Source organism: Apostichopus japonicus, chromosome 17, assembly GCF_037975245.1.
Source record: "Apostichopus japonicus isolate 1M-3 chromosome 17, ASM3797524v1, whole genome shotgun sequence".
Lineage (NCBI taxonomy): Eukaryota > Metazoa > Echinodermata > Holothuroidea > Aspidochirotida > Stichopodidae > Apostichopus > Apostichopus japonicus.
In genome coordinates, this window is record NC_092577.1 from 14,001,439 (window position 1) to 14,022,678 (window position 21,240).

Below are 21,240 nucleotides of genomic sequence, written 5' to 3' on the forward strand. Positions count from 1 at the left end.
AAAATGGTCTGTCAAAGTTAAACCTATACAGAGATGATGGCAACAGTTAGTCACAGATAGCCTAAAAAATGACTGTATATCGTCTATGTGTAACGCTATTTAGCGAATCGACTTTTGACAAGTCCAGTTAGCATTTAGAACTGACATTGTTAATAATGACAGTGGCGATGACGATTACGATGACGATGATGATGATGATGATGATGATGATGATGATGATGATGATGATGATGATGATGATGATGATGATGATGATGATGATGATGATGATGATGATGATGATGATGATGATGATGATGATGATGATGATGATGATGATGATGATGATGATGGTGGTCATTAGGGATGATGTGGGATGATGATGGATGCTGATGATGATACATACATACACCCCAAGCAAGTATTAAATGAATTTCCTAAAGTTAAACTTATCAGGTCAGATCATCTACCTGCTATCGATAACATGTAAATCGGTACTACCTGTTCCATGGTCGGATGGTCGGCCACTAAACCGGCTCCCCTACTGGCTCGCCAGTTAGAAGGCTGATTGGGGATCCAGCAGGATTATGAACAAGACCTGACAAAGGACAGAGGAACTCTATAGGGAGTCAATGGCCACCCAAAGGAGAAGGTGCCTCCTAAAACACCTGAGCTTGCCAACCCGCACTAGACCAGTAAAGTATTACGGTCTGAACCTCCTCAACACATGACAGTACAACCAAGTAAAAGGCCCCCAGTCCCCAGCAGCTCAAGGCACTGACAGCAGCCCGAAAGCTAAAAAAGCAGGGGGTGCTAAGAATCTCTGGGCAAACAGTAGCTGTCTTAAGGAACTATATATTTGTACGACTAATGCAAAAACACTTTGAACTGTTGATAAACATAAATTGGGACATTATTAGACTCAGTGAAGTCAGAAGGAAAGAAGAGAAACAATTGCACTACAAAGATCTCTACAACAGTCGGAAAGAAATCCCTGACACATTATGCAGTGAAATCGAAGACCATATTGAAGACATCACATCGGGTGAAGTTTGTCATGCTATAATAAAAATGAAATAATGGCAAAGCTCCGGGACCTGATGACCTTACAGCAGACATCATCAAATGTGGTGGTGATAGAGTGATCCAAGAGATGACCGAATTGTTCAACAACTGCATCAGACAGTCAAATATACCACTATGCTGGAAAATGCTGATATCATCATCCTTCACAAAAGAGGTGACAAAAAGAACCTCAAGAACTACAGACCGATCAGCCTACTGTCTCACTCTTTCAAACTCTTCACCAAAATCATCATCAATAGAATAACAAAGTAATTGGATTAAACACAGCCACAAGAAGAGGCAGGCTTCAGAAGTCATTTCTCCACAATTGACCATTTACATACAGTGAACCAAAATGTAGAAAAAACAAGATAACAACAGCTGCCACTTTGTCTTTCTTTCATGCTGTGATACCAGCTCTGCAACAACAAGGGATTGAGAGCACATACACCAGCCTCATGAAAGAAATATACTCAGGAGCCAAATCCACTATCCTACCAACAAGACCGAATCAGATCCCATCAACATCCATCGAGGAGTAAGACAGGGAGATACAATATCTCCGAAACTATTTACAGCAAAATTGGAAACTATCTCCAGAAAATTAGACTGGGAAAAATATGGACTGAACATAAATGGAAAGAAATTAAATCACCAAAAATCAAAGAAATAGAAGACATGTTGCATTCACTAAATGCTGAAAGCAAAAAGTTGGATTTAAAATTAATCTAACAAAAACCAAGGTGATGTACAGCAAATTTGCACCTAAACCAGATATTCATAAGGGAAAGAAATACGTCTACCTTGGACAAGAAATCTGGCCAGATGATCACCAAATGAAATGAAATCAAAAGAAGAAAAAAAGCAAGCTGGGCAGCTTTCAACATCAACTCACAGGTGCTACAAAACCCCAAGCTACCACTTTGACTTAAAAGAAAACTATTCAATCAATGTGTTTTGCCAGCAATGACCTATGGATGTGAAACCTGGACACTCACAAAGATGATGGAGAAGAAACTCCAAACAACACAACGCAGCATGGAAAGGATGATGCTTGCTGTGAGCAAAAGAGAAAAACAAACATTTGGATAAGACATAAAACAAAGGTGAAAGATGTCATCTTAACAGCCAAAGAATGCAAATGTAGATGGGAAGGACACATAGGCAGACTCAATGATGAAAGGTGGACAAGTTTGGCGACAGAATGACAACCGATGTGTGGCAGAAGACCAGGCAGACCCAAGGCAAGATGGCGAGATGAAATTATGGAAATAGAAGGGTACGATGATGATGACGATGATGACGACGATGACGATGACGAAGACGACGACGATGACGATGACGATCATGATGATGATGATATATAATGATGATGATGATATATATTTACAGCTTGGAAATAAACATGAAACAGATTTGACATACGGTACATATGATAGGCACCACATGCATAAAACTATAGCACGTTACTACAGCAATGTTAGCCTAGCGGTAATCTTGGAATAGTTCCAATATACAAAAAAGAAAAGCGAGTTTATGAAACTTACATTATTATTAACTTAACCAAGGTATAGAAGTACTGAAGTTCTGATCAAAATATCCAATTTTTATATGTGATATGTTTTATTTGCTGGTATACTGCTATACACCAAGCTCAACCTAGCTAAGACTCGTTCTATCTTACTTCTTGAAAATCTCCTTGAAATGATAGGTTTGGAGCTGGCATAAAAGTTTGTGTTTTTTTATATTTTTTATTATAATTATATCTTTCAATGAAACGTTGCTTTATTTGAATCAGTTGTATTCAGGTTTCAGGGAGTCAATGACTTTATACTAGCTTTGCTGCTACACACAACGTCAATCGTTCTTCTTTCCTTTTTGAGATCTCTTTGAACAGATACAGCATGCAAGGCTGTCATCAAATACGATGGGATTTTTTCTACCCTCTTCTTTTTGCATTTTTATTTTTTCATTTTCGTTGGTTTATGGAAATACTTCAGAATTTCAGGTAGCATGCGACTGTGCTTGAGAAATGATGTGGCAATACTTTCTATTGCAGCTAAATATATGAAGGGTTTTCTTCATTTTAAAAACCGCTTTGTGTTCTGTGACTAAACCACACGAGGAGTTACATTTTTTTAATTATTTTATGAAATCGACCCACACCAAACCCATGCATTCAGCTGAATCATATGTGGCGCATGTGTTGATCATGTACGTACTGGGAGTGTGTTGAACTTGTGTTGTTCATGGATTGAGCATGTATGTATGTACTGGAAGTGTGTTGAACGTGTGTTGTTCATGGTTTGGGCATGTATTAAACATGTATTACTCCTAAAGTGTACAATCAATAACCTGATTGTCTGAGTTTCATCTCGCTAGGCCACACAAAAAGGGCATTAGGAGCTTCAGCCCCGGGCCCGGGTTGCTTTGGAGGCCCAGAAAAATATTGGATAAGGAATAAGATATTCTAAGTTATATCATATACTTGAGGAAAGAACATTAAAGTGAGGCTCCTTGACATATAGTAATTATCCCTAGGTCATAACCTGGCACTTGGTCCCCAGGAAGGAGCTGATTGTGTTCATTATTCTCTGGCCCTGTACCGTTTACAACTCACGTAGGACTGTAATTCCTACTGAGCCCACAAAGTATATGCACTTACCAATCTAACCCTCCGCCTCCTTCCCTATTCAGATTCCGCCCGATTCTAGTCATTGCTGAGTTGCAGCTTTATGTCGGTAAATGCACTATTGTATGTGTTGTTTCATGACATAATGGTATTTGAAATTCAAACCGATACAATGCCGTGGAAAACTATGTGACGTACTGTACATACCGCTATGCACTGCACGTTACCTAATGTGTGTGTAACATCATACTGCAATGGTTGTAAAACATCTACATAATCCGCAATTATACAACCAAAAGATGCTGGTAGTAACTAAATCTTCTTTATTGTAAACTTGAACTTGAAGTTTGTTCAGGCTTAAAGCTGACGTAAATGTCTTCGGTATGATGTTCCTTTATTAATAGTATACGTAACACTATAGATGTACCACAGCGGCATTGTATCAGCATGTATATATATATATATATATATATATATATATATATATATATATATATATATATATATATATATATATATATATATATATATATATATATATATGTATATATATATATATATATATATATATAATACCTGTCAAACTGCGATTGATTACAAGGTACTCCTGTTAACCTTTAAATGTATTCATGGCATTGCGCCACACGACTTTGGTGAACTTGTTCAAAGTTATACCTCCTCAACTCGCCGTCTGCGCTCTAACACCCAATCATTGCTCTCTATGCACCCTGTGTCCACTAAATCTTATGGCGAGCGATCTTTCCAGTACTCCTCAACCCTTCTTTGGAATAAACTCCCACTCAACATAAAGAATGTCGTGTCTGTGGAGATGTTCAAAACTGTTTTGAAGACACACCTGTTTTCATTGTTATATAATTGCTATGTTTACTCTTATTGTATATTGTGTACATATCTTTCACTTTCTTTTGTACAGCGCGGCGAGACTTTATTGTAACTTGCGCTATATAAGAATTGTTTATTATTAATATTATGATTATTATTATCCACATCGATATGGGTTCACTGGGTTTCCATTTGTCCTGTTTCCTGCCAGATTTCTAACCGCAGGCGCGTAGCCAAGGGCGGGGGCGAAGAGGGAGACCCCCCCCCCCCCTTGAGCATATTCTTTGTATTTTTTATGATATCGAAGTTTTATAGTAGCCGTTAGAAGAGGTTTCAATATTTGTATACCAATAAATTAACCGTGTATGAATTTTCGAAAATTCCCTGACCAACATTCTTCATTATACTTCCCTCTACCGGTCTGTTAGGGGTTGAAAGGGGTTGTTCTATATTGGTTGTCCATAGATAAAATTTTGTGCAACATTATGGGTATATTTTGAAGTGAATTTATTATTCAAATTCTGAACAAATAATGGGCTTAAAACCTTGAAAAGTGGGGCTGACGGGTATTGTGGGCCGTTACGTAGAATTACCTACAAAAGCAATGATCCACAGGAGATGCGATGAGGTCGAACATGATGACAATCTTGTGTATATATGACTGGTGACAATCTTGCAAAAGGTTATGGATGGAAAAAAAAACTATTGGGAAAAACTTGGTTTCCAGGCAAAGGTGTACATCTGGTTGGTCATTTTCAAGCCCGAGAAAAGCCATTTCCGGTGATCTGGGGAGCTATCAAAACCAGAAATTTTCTTGTACGCTGCGCGCCAACGGATGGTGGCGCTCCGCTTTTATAGTATTTTGTGAATGAAAGTTGTTACGCGCCTGTACCCAAGCAAATGTCCCCCAATATTTGAAACAAATCGCCGCCCTGCCTATGATCATATATAGCTAATAAGTTAACCACATTCGGTAGACGAAATTGATTGATAAGAATAAATGGCATTGATTGGGAAAAAAAAGTCGAGGGCATTTAAAACTCCTCTACCTTCCCAGAGACAGATACCTTAACTTATGTCCAGACAGGGAGTTTCTGATCCAGTGCAGTAGAGAAAGCACTGCTAATATCACGCCAAGTCTGCTGGAACTTCAAGGAGTATTTCGATATAGCGCCGTCGTGTTTGTATAACTTCTTGCATTACGTAACATTTTGCGTAAGGGCCATTACAACAGCACAGTGATCAACAATACATACGTACAGTTCTTTGCGTTATGTAACGGTAGTGTTTTCGTGCAGAGGACTGTACCGTTCCGTGATCGCAGAGTTACAATATATTTCGTAGAGTGACTTTTCTTCACCATGGCTGTTTCCACTAAGCTCAGTGGGCTTCTAAAAAACAGTCTATGTAAGTGTTGGATCGCAGTTAACTTTGGGAGATCTCAACAGCCCATAGTTTATGAACGATGCAAGAAGTTCGGGCAGGCTAGGCTAGGCTAATTTATGTTCGTACTTGTAGTCTGTTAGGCTTGATGTGACCTGGCTGTTGCTACTACAGTACTGGCCTATATGCCCCATGTTACTGTTAGTTACACAAAGTTACAGTACAGGCTAATTTACTTACAACTTGGTGCACAATTCAGAGCAGTTGATTGTGTGTTGATTTTTTTCCATACAAATCTGAAATGCCGGTTTTTATGTGCTACTCTTTTGGTAACATTTCTAAAACCTCATTTTTCTTTCTATTTCTAAATTCTAGGCAGGGCAAGGACAAGTTAGGCTGTATAGTGTAGGCAAATTGCAAAGAAATATGTCCACATACATGTGTTTTTATATGCATTACAAATGTGGAGGAATTCCGCTTTGTTTCTTAGGAAATAAAATGTATAAAAGGCTTAGTTATGGAAGAAGTACTACCTTCCAATCCGTTGTTTCTTAGGGAATAAACTGTATGAAATGTGTAGGCCTAGTTATGAAAGAATTGCTACCTTGCAAGCCGTTGTTTCTTAGGAAATAAACTGTATGAAATGTTTAGTTATGAAAGAATTACAACCTTGCAAGCCGTTATTAATTCAGCTGTGAGCATGAGAACACTAGAGACCTTGTTAAAATGTACCTACACAGGCCTTACAGAATCAGAGGTTGGCTACTATCTTGAAGTCAAATAAGTTGCCATATCTATTTTTTCCCTCTGATACAGGTCGTACACAGTTACAAGCCACTGGTATGCTTGTTAGTTCGGCCAGAGAAGCAAGTACATCAACACCAAATGTAAGTAAACTTACAGAGTTTATAGTATGTATGATATACTATGATTGTTCTCCATCTGTGTTATAAGGGTTAGAATATAATGCAAACTCACACATCATGCTTTTTAGGTCCTGGTCTTATTTTGAGAAGAACAGTTAGGCCTACAGTACGCTTACCCTCACTTTCTCATAGTAAGTAAATGTCATGTTATACTGTGAACAGCTGGGTTTCTCCACAGTCCAATTTGTGTTCACATGGTTTCCAGTTGAATAAGAAGAAAAATACAAAATATGTTTGTTTTGAACAATAACTATGTTATAGCCAGCCATGTTGGCATTTTATTGGTACAGTAAGTACTGCAAGCTATGAAAGAAAAGAATGGCGATCTATGATGACCATTAATGCTACATTAACTGCATAGTTTGACATCTACCATTTATACATGATTGTTGTGTGGTATCATTCTTTCCCAAACTTGAAGGTTGTTAAAGCCTCCACAAGTTGGAATGGATGCACACTTAGCAAAATGTGTTAAATTGAAGGTAAAATGTTAAGGACTCTTTGAAGGCATTAAAATACTGGAGATTCCTGGTGGTTGTTGGCAGGTTTGGATAAAACTTAATGCTATGGATACTTTAACTTGGGAAGGGGGGGGGGGTAGGGTTGGTAAAAACTACTGTAAGTACCAATTGAAGTGTTTCATTGTTTTATATATCTACTTGTTCACTAGCTGAGATAACAGCCTTGGCTGTTCTTATAGTGTCCTTCATATGTTAACCTTCCTACTATAATTATATTTTTGTACAAACATATGAGAAATAAATTTGAAATGACAAACAATATTTAAAGGCATTGAAGACTTGCTTGCAAGTGGCATTTTGTTCGTGTTGCTACAAAATGCAGACAGTAATGAAACGTGATACCTTGTTATCTTATGTCCATCGCTGTATCCTTTGTACACTAGTGCTGTGGGTATTGACCGCAGCTGTATGTACTGACTGTACACTAGTGTCTTATTACCGACGGTAGCAAGCTGTGTGTGTATTTTCTGGAATCGATGGTGGTGTCTAACACTTCTGTTACACCTCATACGAAACTAGGTCAAATTACCGGCATTAGACGTTTCTTTTTGCGCGAGTCTTCACACCCTTTAAGTATTATATCCAGTAAATGTGTGTAGCAGTATTTATAAATCAACATTAGTAAGATTTTCTGCAAAAACAGGATCCTGAAAAACACACCAGCTGCAAAATAAAATTGTTGGAGGGCCTCATGCAATCCATGGTCATCACTTATACATATGGGAAAAAAAACCACCAATGGCTTTGAAAAATTATGAAGTCAGGTCATTGTGAAATTAGGTCATTATGAGGTCAGGTCATTGTGAAGTCAGGTCATTGTGAAGTCAGGTCATTGTGAAGTCAGGTCATGTGAAGTTAGGTCATTGTGAAGTCAGGTCATTGTGAAGTCAGGTCATGTGAAGTCAGGTCATTGTGAAGTTAGGTCATTGTGAAGTCAGGTCATTGTGGAGTTAAGTCATTGTGAAGTCAGGTCATTGTGGAGTTACGTCATTGTGAAGTTGAATCATTGTGAAGTCAGGTCATTGTGAAGTGACAGTAGGTCATTGTGAAGTCAGGTCATTGTGAAGTTAGGTCGTTGTGAAGTTAGGTCATTGTGAATTTTGGTCATTGTGAAGTTACATCATTGTGAAGTTACATTAATCATTGTGAAGTTAGATTAGGGAACATGTAAAGTCACACTGTAACTATCGTATTAAGGCCCGTTTGTCTGGAGGCCTTTCTGACCATTAGTTTGTATCAATTCTTTCTTTCCTCTTGTACAGATTCAACCATTAAAAGATGAGGACAGAATATTCACCAATTTATATGGCAGGCATGACTGGAAGCTTAAGGGAGCCATGAGCAGGGTAATGTATATATATAGGGCAGATTTGTCACTGATTCATTTGTCCGCCAATTTATTAGTCAGGCTTTTAGCATCCGGTCGGAACCATTTTCTGCTGCGAGATAACTTTCATATATGGTTCTGTCAAGGCAGTTGTCAAATCACTGGTGATTACAATATAATCATGAGTTAATAACTGAACTTTATCTAACTAAAATAGGAGATAAAAACTGTTTACTTAAAACTGTCGTTGCAAATGCTTTGAAAGGAATCATGGAAGAACTCTGTATAATTTAAAACAGAGAAAATGGCCCAATTTGCCTCAAAATGGGTATTGGGTGATGTTAAAGCAAGTAGATCTCTTGCCCCGGACATTGCAAACTTCAAAAGTTACTTTAAAACGTTTGAGAAATAAATCCCTCATATTGAGCTTCGGAATACCAGTTCGTTTGTTTTCTTGCTAGAAAAACAACCATTTTTGCATTGCACGAAGGTTACCGTTTGATTCCCTTCTTTCTACAGGGTGATTGGTATAAGACTAAAGAAATTATCCTCAAAGGTTCTGACTGGATCCTCAAGGAGATAAAAGATTCTGGTCTCAGAGGGCGAGGTGGAGCAGGTTTCCCGACTGGCATGAAATGGGGCTTCATGAATAAACCATCGGATGGAAGGTATTAATCATTCAACACCTTTGTTATTCAGGCATGAGCTTTTTCCGCGAATTCGTGGAATATCCGTGATCTCTTTTCTACCTCAGAGACAAAAACTATTATCCTAACACACTGTAGCATATGCAAACTGGAGCCTATACCCCAATTTTTTGCAAAGTTCAGTGATTTTTTTTTTTACCCCAGGCTCATCCCTGGTTATTTAAACGTTTACCTTGTTTACCACTTTCTACATATTGTTTCATCTGATCTCTGTATGATTCAAACAATTTCTGCACTCGAGTATATTTTTTTTTGGTTGATTATGTTATAATACTACAATGGATTTCAAGCTAATTACTGTAATATTGTGTCGAGCCCGGCTCCTCCGATAGTAAAACTATATCGGGACTCGCGATAGAAAGGTACTGGGGTATCTTGATGCCGTATTTATGCTTCTTCAGGAGATGTCTCGAACGGGCGAAAACAATGAGTTCACAGAAAAACAATTTGACGAGATAGGATTTGATTAATGATTCGGTATAATTTCTTCTCTGTCGATTCTCTTTACAAATAAAACTAAATTACAATGATTTGACTTGACTTGACTCCGTCAATTAAAAAATTAGAGGGAGTGATGAACTTTCGGCGGAGTGATAAATTTTCTGATCAAGTCATAAACTTTGCTGACGGAGTGATAAATTTGCTGATCAAGTGATAAACTTTGCTGACGGAGTCCTCAAATTTTCGGCCTCCTTTTACTTTTAAACCTTACTTCCATAAAATCTCACTGCGCATAATCAGTAGGCAGCCAATGAACTGACCATCCAGTATTAACTTAACGATATAAAAATAAGTGCGCTGGCACTGATCTGCCCTGATTGGTTGGGAGTTTGGAAGTCCATCCCCTTTCTATGGAAACTTCCATACCACGTGAGAGAACCTTCTCGAATGTTCCACAGACATAATGGAATCTATTTTGGGAAAAGGCCCTGTACCAAGATTCAATAAGATAGTTAAAAACTTCTCGTGGGAAAACTGAATCCATGACCTAGAGATAAATACATAAGAGGCCTGTAAGGTGTCTCGATGGAGTGTTTCGGTAACATCAAAGAGATGGTATTACTATTTCATGACATTACAAATATTGACACACGGTAAGCTTTGTTTCCCGATGTTTTCTGGCCGATGGAGAAAACAATGGAGCTCCCTCCCTGAATATAAATAAATACCTTTGAAGTTTTGTTTACCTATCAAAGGAGAAGTATCTAGGTAACTGTATAATATCTTCTCGCTTGCAGGCCAAAGTACCTGGTGGTAAATGCAGATGAAGGCGAGCCGGGAACCTGTAAGGATAGAGAGATCATGAGACATGACCCCCATAAGCTGGTAGAGGGCTGCTTGGTTGCTGGCAGAGCCATGGGAGCCAGGGCAGGTAGGTCACCCCCAACCCCCCCCCCCCCAACAAAAAAACACATGGGAAACAGGGGGTAGGAAAATAGCAATAATCTGACTTGGACTGTAAGGATAGAGAGATCATGAGACATGACCCCCATAAGCTGGTAGAAGGCTGCTTGTTGCTGGCAGAGCCATGGGAGCCAGGGCAGGTAGGTCACCTCTCGTTGGCCGGATTAAAAATGACGATGACCGGATCTACTGTGAACAAATTGCCAATTTTGTTGCTGAATGCGACAGGAATTATCTCCATCTTAACGTCAGCAAGACGAAGGAACTCATTATAGACTTCCGGAGAGCGAACAAGATAGTGCCCGAACCTGTGGTCATTGACAGTAAGACAGTGGATAGGGTAACTGAGTACAAATATTTGGGTGTAGTTATGGATGATCAGCTAAAGTGGGATGCACATGTTGAGTATGTTGCCAAACGTTTGAAACCACGAATGTATTGCTTGAGGAAATTAGTCTCTTTCGACGTGAACCAGAACATTTTATCCATTTTTTACAACTCTATTATTAGTAGTGTTTGGTCATACTGCATAACTTCATGGGTTGGTAACATAAATAAGACATCCAAGAAAGTGTTAGATGATACTGTTAAACGGGCAGGTAGGGCTGTTGGGAAACGCTTGCCAATGGTTGACGAGGTCTTTGTTAGTCGGGTTGATGATAAGCTTCATTCAGTTCTCAAGGATATCGATCACCCTCTCCACGCTCCATTAAATAATTGTATTATCCCTCGTAGTGGGAGGATGAGACCTCCGAAGGCTCATACTAATCGTTACCCCTCATCTTTCATGGGACAAGCTGTTAGAATTTTTAATGTATGTTTTAATCGTTAATCTCTTGCCTTTGTCTTTCCTTCTTTACATTGGGTTCTTATCATATTTACCGTTTGTGATTTGTTTATACTTTTTATTCCTTGCCATTCTGTGAGCTTCGGCGCATCTGTTCCCGTTCCTTGTTATTAGCATTTCTTATGCTTTTATTGTCCTACTGTTTGTTCTCTAATTGTTGTATAGTATCGTTTTTAGCTCATACCAGCATGCTGGTGTGAGCTATTGTTACAGTGCAGCGTCTATCACTCTATCCGTCATCAATTGGTAAAACCGCTCCCACTCGCACAGTGTTTGATAGAATTTCATGAAACTTGGACACAAGGACCATTGGGTATAGGGCCATCAGAGATGGTCCGAAATTTGAGGTCAAAGGTCACCTGTGGGCCGTAATGGGCCATTTTGTGGAAATACGCAAAATGCTTCTTCTCCTACAGATTCCATGGTACAATGTTGAGGGTTTGTCACGATAGTACTATGAAAGTTTTACCTTCAGGGTGTTCATGAATTTGAGATCAAAGATCAACTAGGGGTCTTTTGTGGCCCGGGCGGCGGCCCTATATTTTCAAATTGCTCCTGTTCGTACAGTGTACGAACCTTCCCCCCCCCCCCCAAAAAAAACATGAGAAACCGGGGACAGGAAAAAAGTAATATTCTGAAATTATTTGGGTTTTCAAGAGCACATTAGGACTCGGACAAAGGGGTTGAATAATCTTGCAGACCAAACCAGTGTTCATTTCACTCTCCTGACGGGAATTAACAACAGGAGATACGATAAAACCAACAGGGAAATAACTATCGCAAAGACAAGGGTAATGACAAACCATGAGATGAGTTATAAACAAACAGTTAAGGCATGAGCAGTGTTTGTTCAACTTGATTAGAAATGCGCTCTCACATCACAACCGCCCAACAGGGAAATACATAACAGGAAAGAAAAGTGTAACAGTTCGGCTGTAAGAAAATGCATCTACACGACCATTGATAAGTAGGTCACAAAGGTCGAGTCAGATCGGTCGAGTCAGGTCGGTCAAGTCGAGTCAGGTAGTAATCAGTATGTTGATCTTGTTCTCCCTACAGCGTACATTTACATCCGAGGGGAATTCTACAATGAGGCATCCAACATGCAAGTAGCAATAAATGAAGTAAGTATGTTGTGTCATTCTCTTCAATGTTGATCATTATACATTTACACATCTGAGGGGAATTCTACAATGAGGCATCCAACATGCAAGTAGCAATAAATGAAGTAAGTATGTTGTGTCATTCTCTTCAATGTTGATCATTATACATTTACACATCTGAGGGGAATTCTACAATGAGGCATCCAACATGCAAGTAGCAATAAATGAAGTAAGTATGTTGTGTCATTCTCTTCAATGTTTATCATGCAATGCAAGAACAAAGTCAGTATACAGTTCCATTCTTTTCAGTGTAGATTGTTTGATGCAAGAGTGAAGTGTCTTGTGTTACTCTAACCTATGTTTGTGGGCAGAAATGTGACCATTGTTTTAAAGTCATAGAATGATCCTAGATGAGGCTTTTAAAGTTATTTTAGATTGAGTTCGACAGGTCAGATGCAACACCTGTGAGTCAAGTTTGCAGTTTTCGTCAAACTTGGATTTAAAACTTAAGCAGGTCAGATCAGCAGGTCAACAGGTCAGATCTTTGGCAACACTTTTGACCAGATGCAACACCTTTGAGTCAAATTGGCAATTTTCTTCATAAATAAGATTCGCCCAAAAAAGTCAGAAATGCAAGACTTTTGAGTCAAGTTGGCAATTAGTCGATTATCGTCCTACAAGGATAAACATCAGATCAGCGTTGGATATTTTGTCAAGGTTTAACACTCTTAAGAGGAAGCTCATTTCTTTTTCAAATCGTGTAATTTTCTTTTAGGCCTACAAAGCTGGACTTCTGGGGAAGAATTCCTGCGGCTCTGGCTACGATTTTGACGTCTTCATGCACAGAGGTGCGGGCGCATACATATGCGGAGAAGAAACTGTAAGTCCATCGTGCACTTTGCTGCGGGTCATCTTTATAGATCGGGTGTAGCCCAGCTTAATTGCTATCTAATTTTATTATGCTTTTCCATTTGTCACCTGATGTTCTTAAGTTGTCACAGTTACTGTTTTAAGGCTTTTACAATCTCAGTCTTTTGGCAAAAGGTTTTTTGTTTTTCCTATTTCATAGCTGTTAAGAGCTTCCATTTGAAATTATCTGAAAGATCTGATCAGTTGGCTGATATGATATGTCTCATTAGTTGATTAGTGTTTAGAGGTAGCTAGAAGGAAGGGCAGGGAGCTTGAGTTGGAATGGGAGGGGGGGGTTGGGGGATTTTTTCAAATATGATTGGAACAGCACAGTTAGCTGAGTGTAAACAAGTCACTGATTGGGGGTTGATATTGGACTTGTTCCCTCTGCACTAACCGCAACCTCAATCTTTAGATATCTTTCACCGCTAGCTTTAGGAAACGATGGTTATTGCCAACAGGATTGATATCAGCTTATTCATATTAGTGTTTAGGTATTCATCAAACCAATTTAAAATGGCTTTCACAGTAGCCTAGCCTTAACATGTTTCTAATTTTCAGCTGTAATAGTTTGGTATTTTAGTTTGATTGTACGCTGTCATATTTTACTGCTTCTGTCTTTAATTTCGGAATTTGATTGCTTTAATAATAATTATTGTTAGGATATTTGTTTATTTTTTGTAATTTTTATGATGCAATATTTTTAGGCTGTAATATTTTTAAGCTGTAATAATTTTAAGTTGTAAATATTTGATGTGATTTTGTGAAGTGCTTTGAGATCATTCTTTGATGTAGAGCGCTATATAAGAATACATTATTATCATTATTATTATTATTATTAACATATTGTAATATAAAGGTAAAACATATTACAGTCCTGTTCAAAGAACCCATTGTCCTTCCTTATCCAGGCATTGATCGAGAGTCTGGAGGGCAAACAGGGCAAGCCACGTCTGAAGCCCCCTTTTCCTGCTGATGTCGGTGTCTTTGGCTGCCCAACTACTGTGGCTAATGTTGAGACGGTCGCTGTTGCCCCTGTAAGTCAAGTCACTATACCATACTGATCAGTTCTGTTTTTTCTTCATGTTTTTCTTGCTATCTTTCTTTCCTACTTTCTTTTTTCTCATTTGTTCAGTATTATGTCCAAAAATTGATTTTTTTTTTTTTTTTTTTTCCGAATAATATCGAGCCAAAAAATAAAAAATAAATTTAAAAAAAATTAAATTAAAATTTGTACTTTTCTTAAGAATGCTGTTGTGGTGAAGTAAAATTGAATTGTTGGAGAACAAGGTGATTGATTACGAATTGTTAAAATAAACACAACAATCTCGGTAAAGTAAGTTGCTGACTAGGTAAATACAAATTCCTTTATTCCAGTTGAGCGCATTAACCTGTGTTTGTCTCAGATCTGGCATGCGTTGCTAATCTTTAATGCAAACGTAATTTAGCTCTCTCATGTCCGAGCAGATAAAATCCTGTGTAACAATGATCCTGTGTACCTGTGACAGTCCTAGGGAAGCAAAGGTTGAAATGTGCAACAAACAACTTGTGAGGTCTGTTAAACTGTAAAAAAGACTCCCTTTTGGTATTAATGTTGGACGTGACATCCATGCAAGATGGAAACAATATTTTGTGGTCTGTTAAAATTTGAAAAGACTCCCTTTGGTATTAATATTGGACGTGACATCCATTCAACATGGTAACAATATTTTTAGGTCTGTTAAAATGTAAAAAAGACTCCCTTTGGTATTAATATTGGACGTTACATCAATGCAACGTGGTAACAATATTTCTTTCGCACAATTCTTGCGGTCTGTAGGAGGCTGGAGATTTGGGCAAATTTCACACACAAAGGGCTCAATTATCTTCTCCATTGGTATATTAAGTATTCAAGTGTCTCCTTCTTTCCCCTCTTCTTTAATTATATTTGGATAATTATTACATAATTTGATTATTCAATACTTAGATAATTTGCCGGCGGGGCGCAAGCTGGTTTGCATCTTTCGGACGTGAGAGGAACACAGGCACGAAGCTATTCAACATCTCTGGTAACGTCAAGTACCCCACAACTGTGGAAGAGACCATGTCCATACCCCTCAAGGACCTCATTGAGAGGCACGCTGGTGGTGTGGAAGGGGGTTGGGATAATCTCCTTGGCGTTATTCCAGGCGGTTCCTCCACACCGCTTATTCCTAAAGAGTAAGTGATTTCAATGTTTCTGGTTATTTACTGAATGAAAAACTTTGAGTTTATTTTAGGTAAATTTCTTAAATTGCCAAATCATGACTATAGTTATGATTCTTTTTTGCTTTAACAAAGCAGGACAATAGGAACAGGGTCTTTGTGTGGAATTGTTTTCTTCCAAGTTATTGTCTTCTGCTATCCATCGTAAGAGTCGTCAGGGACCTTAATCGACATTTAAGAAATATTTCAGCCCCAGTCACCGTTTGGTGCTTAACAAGTAGAAAACTTAAACAAGAAATCAGAGAGTGGTTAGAGGGCGGAAACAGTACGATCGAGCTTGAACATAGCAAATGTATGTTTACGATAGAGAAGGGGGGAATCGAGGCGAGAAGAGTTTAAGGATATCAACTTCACTTTATAGAGCATGATTTTAACATTTGAGTCTCAAGTGCAGCAATTTCTTTGTCTTTATTCCACAAGATGTAGTGCAGCAAACCATAGTAGTATCTTTCACATTCCTTGTAAGGTTGTCTGTAGAGGCTAGGTGTAGAAAGTTCCCCTTCACTCCCAACCCTACATTCTACCCAAACCCCCCTCCCCCCAAAAAAAAACAAATGGAATTGATTAAAAAGTAATTAGCAATTTTTTTTAGCAACATTTTTCAATATTGTTATCTTCAGTTTCTCTGATTGACCCATATTTGTAAACTTTCTGATGAGATTGCAATATTTATTCCTGCTGGATACTGTCAGGGTTTGTACATGCTACGTGATGGACCCTGTCACGGTTGTACATGTTACATGATGGACCTTGTCACAAATGTACATGGTTACTTGATGGACCCTGTCACGGTTGTACATGATTTGTGGTTTGACTTTTGAAGGTGTTAAGAAGAAAGCAGACAGAGTTATGATAAGAATGTGATTTGACTTCTGATCTTTCTTGCAGTGTTTGTTCTGAGGTATTGATGGACTTTGATGCCCTCCAAGCAGCACAGACCGGTCTGGGCACCGCAGCCCTGATAGTCATCAACAAACAGGCAGATATAGTCCGTAGCATCGCTAGGCTCATAGAGTTCTACAAGCATGAGAGTTGTGGCCAGGTGAGTGCTTCAAATTCTTACATCCCAATCCTCCCAGAAAATGAAAAACAACAACAGCAAATGAAATAATCAAGATGTTTATAAACTGGAATGTCATTTTGAATTAGTAACAATGGTTCATGAAGTGAACATGCATTGTTGGGTGCCTCAGGTTTTTAACTTACAAATCATGTTTGTGTAAAACTCAATTGATGTTGAAGAAAAGAAAATAATAATAATACATAATTTTGATATAGCGCCAAACAAACGATGAAATAATTCTTGTGGCGCTTAGCAATAGTTACAACATATATGTTTTAGTAAAATGATAATCTTGAGAACTGGATTCGAAACCATTTACATTCTTGCACATTTTAACACGTTCTGGAAGTGAGTTTCACAAGTAAGGAGTATTATACGAGAAACGGTCTTGAGCCATAAGTCTGTGTTTTAAACCTAGGCATGAGCAACACCTGCGATAAATTAGAATTAGAGCGGAGTGAATTCTGGTAAATAAAAACCAATTTCAAAAGGTTGCTAGAATTATGGAGAAAGTTTTCATGGGTCTCTGTATCTCTCCCATCTCATTTTCTATTTTAGTGTACTCCTTGCAGGGAAGGTACTGGGTGGATGATGAAGATAATGGACAGATTCGGTGAGTGTCTTTATTCTTGACTAGAGATTTGACCCTTCTAACATATATATATTTGGTAAAAGTGGCTGTATCCAATCAGATGACAGCTCAAAACTGCATGTGTTTGCAGTAAACAGTCGATAACAACTTCAGAGCTTTGTTCAAACAGTAAAACTGTTACCCATGTGGTTATTACAGAGCTCGACTACGCCCATGCAGCTATAAGAGAGCCCGGCTAAACCCACATGGTTCTTGGAGAGCCGGACCATACCCATGCGGTTATAAGAGAGCTCCACTATACCCATGTGGTTAGAGAGTGTCAAGCAGCCCCATTTTGTTGTTCTAATGGAATGCAATGAAGTACAGGGTTTTAGCATTATTGTCCAAAGATTCGGAGAAAAACTGAACCCATGGTTGGTTCAGGCACATTATCAAGCTTATAAAAAAAAGTAATCATAATGTTCTTATTAGTTATAACCCATTGTGTTAATGATGCCTGTTTGGAGATGGGAGGGGGGGGGCGAGGTTGCTGATGTGTCTATTGATAGTGATGAGTTTTTGAAGTAGATGTAGTCATGGGATTTGTATAGGATTTTAGTGTTACTGAATAGCACATCTTGTAACAGACTGTGTTGTCTGTGGTTCCATTTGATCGTCACAGTGATAGAAACCAATGTACGGGAAAGTAAGTCAAAATTGTCCCTGCAAGACAGATTCCTTTAATCAGATAAACATGAAAGCCGTAGTAAAAACTGGTACGGCCGTTCTTCTGGACGGAAAATGGATGTGATTGTTAAAGACAAGATCTAACATGTTTGTATGTGATGGGTTAATTAAACGTAGCGGAAGATACATTAATGATGTTTTTTCCCTTTCCCCCCTTCAACAGTGGTTGGGAATGCCAAGCCTGATGAAATAGATATGCTGTGGGAATTGAGTAAGCAGATAGAAGGTCATACCATTTGTGCCCTAGGGGACGGAGCGGCGTGGCCAGTTCAGGTGAGAGGATGAAACTTGTCACCAATTATTCAGCCAGCAACTGATGTTATTGAGCACTCTTAGTCCCTTAATCCTCTCTTTGTCCCTCCACTGTTTATCTCCTACCTCTCCTCTTCCCCTGTTGGTTTCTTTCTTTCTTCCCTCCATCCCTTGTCTAGTAATCCCCTTACATCTATCTCTTTGTGTTCACCATGCTCATTAACCAGATTGTATTCTGTGCATGTTTTTGTCCCTTCTGTTACTTTTCATTTAGCCTTTGAAGAAGATCCTGCTAGGATCGAAACGTCAGGCCAACTTACTTTTACACTCTCTTATTATAGACACATACAAACACACGCATACATACATACATACATACATACATACATACATACATACATACATACGCGGCTACACACATACATACAGTCATACATACACACATAAAAGTCAAGGACAGTGTTCAGTAAAGTACATCATCCCAACATTAATGTAGTTTTGTCAGTCTTACGACTCGAATCCCAATTTCTTAAGTCTGTTCCCTAAAAACAACTGACGACTTTTCTCCCACAAAGTGTGATTGTGAATTTTTCTTATGGAAACAAAACAAATATTTTGTGTACAGTTAATCTAATATGTTCGGTTAATTTCCGACTTTGCAGTATGTGGGAGATTCCCTTAATTTGTTTAAGTTTATAAGTAAAACCTTAACATTTACTTTTGAGGAGGGATGCACTTGGTTTGTGCAAGTTCATTAAGGAATTCTGAAAGCTTCCTAGCTGGAGGGGGGTGGGGGGAGGTGATGCTGAGGTTGGGAAGGGATATTGCAGTTGGCACAGGTTCATTACTGAAAGGTTACCGGCTACTGGTGTGTTTCTGTGTGAAAAGTAATGGGTAGGGTTCAATTGAGTTAGGTTCATTAGTGACAGCTACTGGTAAGGGATGGGGAGGGGAGGGGTGTGTGGAGAGACAGGGACACACTTGGGTTGTGCAAGTTCATTGCTAAAAACTTATCAGCTCCTGGAGGGGAAGTGATGGAGGGGGGGTGGGGGATGGCATCTAGGTTGTAAGATGATATCCAAGAATCCCTGTGGTTTGCTTCAGCTGTTCTTTGTAGATATCAAACATTGAGAGAATAAATTCATCCACCTATGTTTTTTCTCTTTCGGCAGGGATTGATCCGCCATTACAGACCAGAATTGGAAACCAGGATGAAAGAGTTCCACGCCCAAAAGGAACAGAAGGCAACGGCCAGCGCGTAGAAAGTCATTTTGAAATATGTGGAATACATTTCGGTTTGCTTTGAAGACAAGACTTTCGTTGCTCTGTGAGTTTTATGCAGCAGAGAGGGGGAAGCTAATAAAGACACCTGAGAAAATGTCAGAAACCTCAGAAAATGTCAGAAACCTCAGAAAATGTCAGAAACCTCAGAAAATGTCAGAAACTTCAGAATACATCTTTCATTGGAACTCGTTCTAGGAAGAATTTGAATGGACTGTGATGTGTGATAACCGCGTGCACCTAGTCTTCTTGGTCCAGCGCATCATATTGGGGGGGGGGGGGGTTCATAACAGGTCCTATATTTGATGGGTGAACCGGTGGGCAAGTATTTAACCAGAACCATCATTGAAAACATTCTCTGACACTGGGGGGAAAAAATGTACTTTTTGCGTAATAATATTTGTATGAACATTTCCTGTTGGTATTAGTTCACTTTCTTCGTTACCTTGGTAGAAGATAACTATCAGTAGAACTTAGCTGGTCTTTTATCTTGTTTGTTTTGTTTTTTTTGGGGGGGGGAGGAGGGTTGGGGGGTGTAGCTGAAATGTTTATAAAAGTTTTGAGGATTCAAACTACAAATAGAGAGATGTTTATGAGGTCAGAAGGGTACCATGCAGCATGAAGCCTCTGGATAGGGGTACATTTTTGAAGAGGATGTTAGCATTTTGGAGACAACATTAACATAACTGGCCGTAACTGGGATTCTCTGATTGCAATGATAGAAAATGAGAAAATTGTTGTGACTATTTGTTTGGTTTTGTGGCTAGTCTCACTAAATGAACATCCCGCTCTTGTGATACAGCACAGTCTTCTGTGTAAAATGAGGTGCGAGTGTCAAGAGTGTGATAAAAACAAAATATAAAAATTCTGTCATTATTTTGGTTTGTTCTGTTGTTATTTTTTTTTTTTGTGTTTACGGAACGTGACCCTCTTGGTAAATTTAATCAAGAAAGGTAACAAGTAGCGAGAAAGTGTGGTTTGGAAAAGCTTAAAATGTGGAATTTTTAGGATTTTATCACACAATTTTCTTCACTATATTTGGTAGATGGAATTTACAAACAGAATTAACGTTAAAGGTCAATGGACACCTTTGAACAACATTGTCCTCTAGTCACTCTAATAGGAATTAGAAATAATGAAAATAGCTGGGACTCCCATCAAAATCCATCAAAGCTTGACCATTTTACAAGTCTTCTCTTAATTCTAGTTTCATTTATGAATAAACATTAGCTAATTATGCATATTGATGATGTTAAGGGAGTGACTGCCTAGTTTTTTGTTATGTTATCTCTTGGTATTCACAACCTTCGTTTCAAGGAACACAGGATTTAAAAAAAATATTTCATCTTCTTTGAAAAGAGGAACATCACATTCAAATGATATATGTGGGCTTGTAATTAGGGGTTAACTTCTCGAGTGATAAAAGAAGACATTTT

The 21,240-nt window shown here is 38.6% G+C and overlaps 1 protein-coding gene across 1 annotated transcript; it reads left to right on the plus strand.

The window, feature by feature from the left end:
- The first annotated feature begins 5,762 nt into the window (after window positions 1-5,762).
- LOC139984254 (NADH dehydrogenase [ubiquinone] flavoprotein 1, mitochondrial-like) lies at window positions 5,763-20,680 on the plus strand. Its single transcript, XM_071998083.1, has 13 exons — window positions 5,763-5,926; window positions 6,719-6,789; window positions 8,612-8,695; window positions 9,196-9,344; window positions 10,622-10,755; window positions 12,694-12,758; window positions 13,513-13,617; window positions 14,558-14,683; window positions 15,613-15,845; window positions 16,779-16,932; window positions 17,512-17,566; window positions 18,435-18,544; window positions 19,696-20,680. Exons 1-13 carry the CDS (start codon window positions 5,881-5,883, stop codon window positions 19,783-19,785), a joined length of 1,422 nt encoding a protein of 473 aa, XP_071854184.1. The 5' UTR covers window positions 5,763-5,880; the 3' UTR covers window positions 19,786-20,680.
- Window positions 20,681-21,240: the final 560 nt, after the last annotated feature.